The sequence below is a fragment of the Coffea eugenioides genome, chromosome 1 (assembly GCF_003713205.1).
Source record: "Coffea eugenioides isolate CCC68of chromosome 1, Ceug_1.0, whole genome shotgun sequence".
NCBI lineage: Eukaryota > Viridiplantae > Streptophyta > Magnoliopsida > Gentianales > Rubiaceae > Coffea > Coffea eugenioides.
Window position 1 is genome coordinate 25,090,499 of NC_040035.1, and position 7,915 is coordinate 25,098,413.

The 7,915-nt window shown below is 37.8% G+C and overlaps 2 protein-coding genes across 2 annotated transcripts; both read right to left on the reverse strand.

Moving 5' to 3' along the window:
• Positions 1–508: 508 nt before the first annotated feature.
• LOC113769281 lies at positions 509–1,357 on the reverse strand. The gene has a single exon (XM_027313746.1). The coding sequence runs from the start codon at positions 1,355–1,357 to the stop codon at positions 509–511; it is 849 nt and encodes a 282-aa protein (XP_027169547.1).
• A 90-nt stretch (positions 1,358–1,447) lies between these two features.
• LOC113769291 lies at positions 1,448–1,861 on the reverse strand. The gene has a single exon (XM_027313755.1). The coding sequence runs from the start codon at positions 1,859–1,861 to the stop codon at positions 1,448–1,450; it is 414 nt and encodes a 137-aa protein (XP_027169556.1).
• Between the last annotated feature and the right edge of the window lie 6,054 nt (positions 1,862–7,915).

Consider the following 7,915-nt stretch of genomic DNA (forward strand, 5'->3'; position numbering starts at 1 on the left):
TCAACCCTCGATAATCAATGCATAATCTTAAACTCCCATCCTTCTTTTTGACAAATAGCACTGGAGCGCCCCAAGGTGACTCGCTCTTGTGTATGAATCCCCGTTCTAGCAAGTCTTGCAATTGAAATTTTTGAAATTTTAACTCGTTAAGTTCAGCGGGAGCCATCCGATAAGGGATTTTTGAAATGGGAGTAGTTCCAGGTGCGAGGTCAACTTTAAATTCAATCTCTCTCTCGGGTGGCAATGACACTAATTCCTCCAGGAACACATCTGGATACTCATTTATCACCGGCATATCTTCTAACTTAATCTTTTCCCCTGGAGTGTTAACAAGAAAGGCTAGATAACCCTGTGCCCCATGACTAAGTAATTTCCTAGCCCTTATTCCCGAAATGAGGGCAGATGAGGCTAACATACCCCTCACGTCTAGCTTTAAAGTTGCCTCACCCGGTATGCAAAACTCGATCACCTTCATATGACAATCCACCCGAGCATGATAATGAGCTAGTCAATCCATGCCTAGAATAACATCGTACCCCTTAATGGCTAGACTTATGAGGTCAACTACTAATTTTCGCTCACCAACCCATATATCGCAGTTTCTATACACTTCCTTGGCAAGTAAAGATTGATTACCCGTAGGTGTTCTTACTTCTAAGTCATATGGTAGCCTTTCAGCATTTACGTCAATTCCAAGCATAAATGTAGGGCTAACAAAAGAATGGGTTACACCAGGGTCTATCAAAATTTTGGCTAAACGATGGAAGACAGGAATCGTACCTTCCACTACCTCCGATGGTTCAGGTACCGATTGCTGGTCCAAAGAATACACTTTGGCTGGCACCTTTGACCTGATCCCTCCTACATTGGTTGGTTTAGGGTTTGATTTGCCAGCCGACTGAGCATCACTGATTAGTGGGCAATTAGCAATCTGGTGCTCCGTACTTCCACACCTTAAACATTTTCGAGCTTTTCCCCAACAATTATCCTCGGTATGGTTCGATTTCCCACAATACCCATACGATACTCGGGGGATGGATGTCTGGCCTCCCTGTGGGGCACCTCTCCCCTGTCCCCTTCCACTCTGGGCTCCCCTCGGAGTACCTCCTCTAGATGTGCTCGTAAACCTTCCACCTCCAGCTCCACGACCGGCTTTAGGGGGTGGCATGTTTCCATCACTCTGTGCCGACCCTTGATTTTCACCAGGCGCCCCTCTCCGTTTTGCGTGAAAATTCCTTACTTGTGCCCTGGCAATTTCTATTCTCTGGGCCTTTTCCAAAACCTCCGTAAAAGTGTTAATCTGAGCCGCCACCAAGGCCTCCTGTATCTCTACATTGAGGCCCTGCACAAACCTCATTATCCTCCTTTGTTCCGTAGCTATCAACTCGAGAGCAAACTTCGATAGGTTAGTGAACTGAGTCTCATACTCAGATACACTTAGGGTTCCTTAGCGAAGCTTAATGAAATCATCTTCCCTCTTCTCCTGGACTATCGGTGGGAGATATTTCTCGTTAAACTCTAGCATGAAATTCAGCCAGGTCCATGCGGTTCCCTCTCTTTCCCATTTGGCCCTAACTACATTCCAACATGCCCTGGCCAATCCCTCAAACTGAAAGATAGCAAATTGCACCTGTCTATCCTCCGTATAATTTAAAGCAGTGAATATATTGATCATTGTTTCTAGCCATCTCTCAGCCACTTCAGGGTCCGGCCCTCCCAGGAACTTTGGAGGGGAAAACTTTTGAAATCTCTCTAGGGCCCTATCTTGCCCCATTTCAGGATCCCTAGGTTGATTCACAGGGGTTTGACCCTGTTGTTCTACTAAACGAGCAAGGATATTAGTCATCTGTTGAATTGCCATCGCTACCTGATCCCCCCTTCCGCTCGGGGTCCAGGTTGCGGCTTAACTGTTTCACCTCTTTCCCCTCTCGGTTCTTGCACCGGTTCTTGTGCTTGTCTACCCCCACCCCCACGATTAGAGCCACACCCTCGAGTTACTCCCTGATCCTGACTTCTTCTACCTTCCATGCTTCTTGACTAACTAACTATATAAATATAAACAAAATAAGGTATGTGTGAAAACCCTAGAAAATTTTTGTGTAAGCCATGCATGTATTATCTCCATTTTCGCCATTAGAACTATTATATACCAATTCATAGATTAATTAAATGTTTAAATTTAAAACTTATAAAACAAACTGTATGAACCAAATAAAATATGGTATATACTGTAATTGGTATGAATTAAGCATATTTTAGTGATAAGCTACTTGTTTAGTTAATTTTCTAAAAATTAAATGTGTGAGAATATATAAATATTTTGGAGTGATGTAAATATATATATATATATATAACAAAAGTTAGGAACCCATACATGAGGTTATAAGATTTCAGGCCTTGGAAAGCAATTAAACTACAACCAAATGACTGAATTGACCATAGGACTTTAGCCAAAATACCATGCGGCCAGCTAGTAGTCTGAGCAATGGAAATAAAGTCGAGTGAAGAAAGCTGTGGAATGTCTGATGATAGCAACAAAACTGAGTGGAGAGCTTAAAGTTGTTCCCCACCGACTGATAAAGAGTAGTGGTATCTGTTGCTTAGTTATTATCGACCGAGAGAGAGTGATAGGAAGTTGCAAACCGTGAAAGAGTTTTACATTTCTGTTCTGGACAGTAGCAACCGAGAGAAACTGAGAGTTTCACCATTTCTTTCTCCTTCCATCATTCTAAACCGAGAGCTAGGCCAGTGATAGGAGGAGGAAGCTTTGCTAGTTCATCTCTGATTAGTTATCACCGAGAGGAAGAGAGCAAGTAGTTATTGTCGAGGAAATCGAGGGCAAGAATAGGAGCAGTCAACAATTTGCTGTGTTTTAAAGGAAAAGAGGTAAAAGAATTTCTGTAATAATCCTTTATTTACTAAATACCAGTGAATATATAGGATGCATGTTAGTTTTAGCAAGGAATAATGAGTTTTAACCGAAGGAAAATCTGTTAAAGAGGAAAAATTTGGAACTGGACTGAAGTGGAGGAACGGGAGTTTATTATCTAATGTTGCAGCCTGTAATTAGTGTAAAAATGGAAACTAATGTGAGAAATGCATGAACTATGGTTATCTTAGGTTTTATAAGGGGTTTAGTTGAAGAAACTATGGGAAAAGTTAGATTTTTGGATTGAAACCGAGGAAAGCTATCTGCTGGAAATTTTTCCAGGTTAACCGAGAGGGGGAAAATTGGACAAATTTCTAGCTGTCTTCATGATTTTGGCCTTGAATTTCTATGTTAAACTGTAATATATATTGTATATTAGCTTGGTCTGAACATGCATGAAAGATTTGAACATGAACTGAAGAGATTATTGGAGAGAAATTGGGTTAAGTTGATTGCTGCTAAAAATTCTGAAGTTATGCCGAGACAGGGAGATTAGGAGCTGAACCAGTGTTGCTTCTGATTTTCCTTGGCTGTAATCTTGTGTTCCTGCTGATGGTCCTCTGTAGTTTGATAACCAACTCTTGCATGTGGAATTAAATGAAGAAAGCTGATGCAATCTGTTGAGAGAGAGAGAGAGAGAGAGAGCCGAGAGGGAGAGAATGAACATAGGATCAGTTTTTCTTTCAAATTTCAATTCTGTGAACTTCCATATATAATATTTGATGATACTCTATAGTTTAATCATTGTATTGGTATAATAAGTTGGAGTTAAACTGGATGAAATTAGGAAGGAAACTATGAACTGTGTTGTTACTTACCTAATAGCCAAGAGAGGAAGGAAGGATTGATTAGCCTTTTCCTCTAAGTGAGCTCCAAAATCCTTTACGTTCTGTACAAGGTCTTTTGTAGCTTAGTAAATGTGGTTAACATGTCTAGTTGGGATATAAAATTGGAAGAAGGTACTTGAGTGAAACGGCAAACATTGGGCTGATATATTGCTAGGGAGTTGCTTGAAGGCCACGATAGTTGATGACAGATTTTTGTGCATAATTTGGACGAACCATCTGCTACAATTAGATGTTTCTTATCGTAATCCATGTTAGATCAAATGTATGTTAAGTATTTGGCGCTTTAATCAAGTGAAAAATGAAGTTCTTGGCCGAAAGCTTGAAGTAATATTGCTGAATTTACGTGGATTGGTTGAATGGTAATGAGTTAAGACTTATTTGATGTTTTAGAAACTCTAAGGTAATTTTTTATGGCTGTATACATGAAATGGCTCCTAATTACTTAAATTGGTTTCTAATTACTTAATATTGCCTTCACAAATATTTTAAAGACTATAAAATTTGAGAGGCTAGTGTAGTGAAATAAAATTTAAAGTGCACACAACTTAGACCTTGGCTAGTTAAAAGGAGAACCAATGGAGTGTTTCTAAGCTTGCATCTTAGCATTTTGAGTGGAAAATAGGTTACAGTTAATTTAAATACCTATAAGATTATAACCTTAGAACATATGTATAATTATTGGTCTAAATGATAAAATTAATAAGTTTCAAAATAAAATGTAGGATAAATAGTAAATAAAGAATATATTTGTATTTCAAGGTCAAACTTGATTTTAATGGTTTAAATAATAAAGTAAGAATGATAAATGATCATCTACAGATTATATATTTACCTTGAAATTATTAACTTGTCCCAAGAAATAGCTGTGAGCCAGGAAACAAACCCGAGGTTCAAGAGTAAATTATTTGGATAATTGGTGAGTGTTTTCCGAATTTATGTGTTGAACTGCTTATGTGTACCTAAGTGCAATTATATGGTAAATGTGTTTATTATGAAATATTGTTAAGTGATTCATTGTGAAGTGTTTTCAATTGTCCCTCGCCTTCTAAGTCGAGGGTGTACTTTATCGCTCTCGGCTTAGTTGAGTTTGAAGGTTGATAATTAATCAAGTGATATTGTAAGTGTGCATGATTGTAAGCCGTGTGTGTACTTTATCACACTGGCTAAACTGGGCCTCAAAACCCTCTGTTCAACGGACTATTCAAGCCAGCAAAGGGCTTGGTCGGCTAGAACGGTAGCTTTGGGTAAGTGTTTCGGTATGCTCAAATATTACCATGGAGTAGCAGATTACTGATATTGATATGGCCATCCAAGTGAGGGAAGTGTTTATTGTTTTGGAGGTTATAAGGAGGAGTTCGGCGGAGTGTGTAGTGCATTGAAGTGGCTCTAATGCGAGCACCGTATCTTTTTAAAAAGTGATTGTTCAGTGAAGTGATTCCTCAATTGCTTAATAAAAGTGAATGTACAGTGAAATGTGCAGTACTTGTTTAATTGTACTGATTTAAGTGCTTATTGATTGTTGCTTGTAAGGAAACCTCACGGGCGTAAGCTCACCCTTTTAGCTTTATTTTCCTTACAGGAGTTGGAGATTGAAGAGTGATTGGATTGAACTAGAAAGTTATTTTGGGAAGATTCGTTACTCAGTGTATATAGTGTGAGGACCCGAAAATTTTCTTATTTTCGTCATATATTACTGGTTTATTTAAATAGTTATTCACTCATTTTCTTCGAATTTTAATCGACTACTTAAAATCCATTTATATGGAAAAACACCTCTCTTATGTTTTTAAAGCGTTTAGTTAGAAAATTTACTTTTCGAAAACTCGTTTAGTTCGGAACAACGAGTATACGTTTTTCGAGGCTATATTTGAATCGAGAATATATTAATTTTGGAGAAGTAAGAATGATCAATAGTAGATTAAGAAAAGTTAACTTGAGATTTGAGGAGTTAAAACTCGACTCATGTGAGGACTCGCAAAATTTATTATTTTAAATTTCATTTCGAGCTTATTTAAATATTTAATTGCCCATTTACTCCGAATATTATTTTCTAGTCTATTTCGACCTAATTACATGAGTTTATAGCTTCGTTATAATTTTAAAGTGACTCGTTTCAAAATTTAATTTTGGAAACTCGTTAAGTGAAAATAGCGAATACGCGATTGGAGTCAATAATCGATTCGAGAATATACTAAGTTTGGAAAATTAGAGACTTGCAGGATGGACTTAAAATAGGTAATTTTATGTTGAAGTACTTAAGTGATAGTTATTAGTACTATCGTTATAAGAAATTCTTGGAAGTTTCGCTTTATCGCGCTTAATTTGGAGATACGTGTTTTCACACGCGCGATTTAATTGAGAAACTTTAGACCCTCATTTTGGGACAATTAAGAGTGGACAATATTTATATGAATATGAGTGCATTAAAGGTTTAGTGCACTAGTGAAATAAACTCGAGAGGAATCGAGCACGAAGTGCCCGTGTACGCGCACTATCCTTAGTTGACTTTTGGAGCATTTTGGGCCACACATTATTAAGCTTCTCATGGGTGCATCACACTAGATCATAACCCTTCAATTCATCATCTAAAGTGGCGTACAACACTCTCATTTTCCTCTCCAAGACAGCCGGCCACCATCCCAAAGAAGAACAACTCAAGTTCTTCAATTTTCTTCACCTAAACTTGCTCCAAATCATCACCATTTCACTTCAAATTTCAACCACACTTAGCTCAACACTTGAAGATTACATCTAGCTAAGAAAAGGAGCTGCTGTCCGCGGTTTTTCTTGAGCCAAGGAGAGCCGAAATTTCTGTCTTGAACATCAAAGCGAGTGAGTGACGATCAACCCTTCAATTCTTGTTTTATGGGAGTAGCAGTGCACATTTAAACTCATGCATGCATATGGGTAGCTTGTTTATGATGAAAAATTATTGTATGGGCTCTATGAACTCCCACTTTGATTGGATGGACTGATTTGATGATTGATGATGAAATTAATAATGGTTTAGTGCTTAAATTAGTGGATTAATGTTGAATTGTGGGTAGAAAATCAAAGGCGGTGCTTGGACCAAAAGTGACCGTTTTACCCCTGCCTTGTTCGACCACTTTTGTGCAAAATTTTGAGATTCTAATGACTTGTTTATGTTGTTTACATGTTATATTAGTTTTGTAAAAAGGTTCATTGAAAAATAACTTGATTTGGTCACCCAAATGTTGGATTTACGAAAGCTTAGAAACTGGAAATTTATCCCGTATTCACCCAGGCAGTGTATTTGTTTCGGCTATATCTTTTTACTCCGATGTCGGAATCGAGTGCTGTTTGCGGCACTGGAAACTAGACATTCCCATCTTTCATTTGGTATAAAATTCAAGTTCTGGTTCCACTCGAGTGAGCCAAACCATTCGTTTAAAAATTGCTGTCCTGTTTCGTTTGTCACTAGGAGGCAGATTATGAACTGTGATTTGATGCTCACGTATGAGCTGGTTATGGACAGATTTTGAAAATGATTTCTTCTGAGAAAATATAGCCTTAAGAGTCTATTTTCTAACGCCACCAACCACGCTCAATTCTGATTTGAATTGAGTGATTTATGATCAAAATTCAAATCTGATTTTGTGAACGAAAACAGTGTTTTTGACAGATTTGAAACTGACTACGGTTTGGGACTTGTTATCCAAAGCTTCTTATTGTAAATCATCTATCGAATGTACCTTGAACATATTTTGGACATTTCCTACTGGAATGAACCATGTTGGAGATGTTCCTTGACCAAATGTTTGGAAACGGCAAAACGGAAGTTCAAAGGCAGCTTAGCCTTAGAATTTCTTGTGATTTCAACGATTTTGTTAACCCACTTTCTGTGCTTATTTTTCCATGAAATTTGGTAGAGGAACAACACTTATATGGTAGTATTATACTGCTAATTTTGGTGTTATTCCGAGGCCGTTTCATTGCTCAACTAAACTTCCAAAGTTCGTGACTTTGTTTAACAAGGAAATTTGGGTAACTTTGAGCTACCATATCTTGGTGCTTGAAACTTCAATTCTCATTCGGCTTGTTTTGTTTTAAATCTGGATTACAACTCTAATAGAGTTCCAAATTTTAGAGGCTAGCTCGAATTGTATGAATTTTTCCG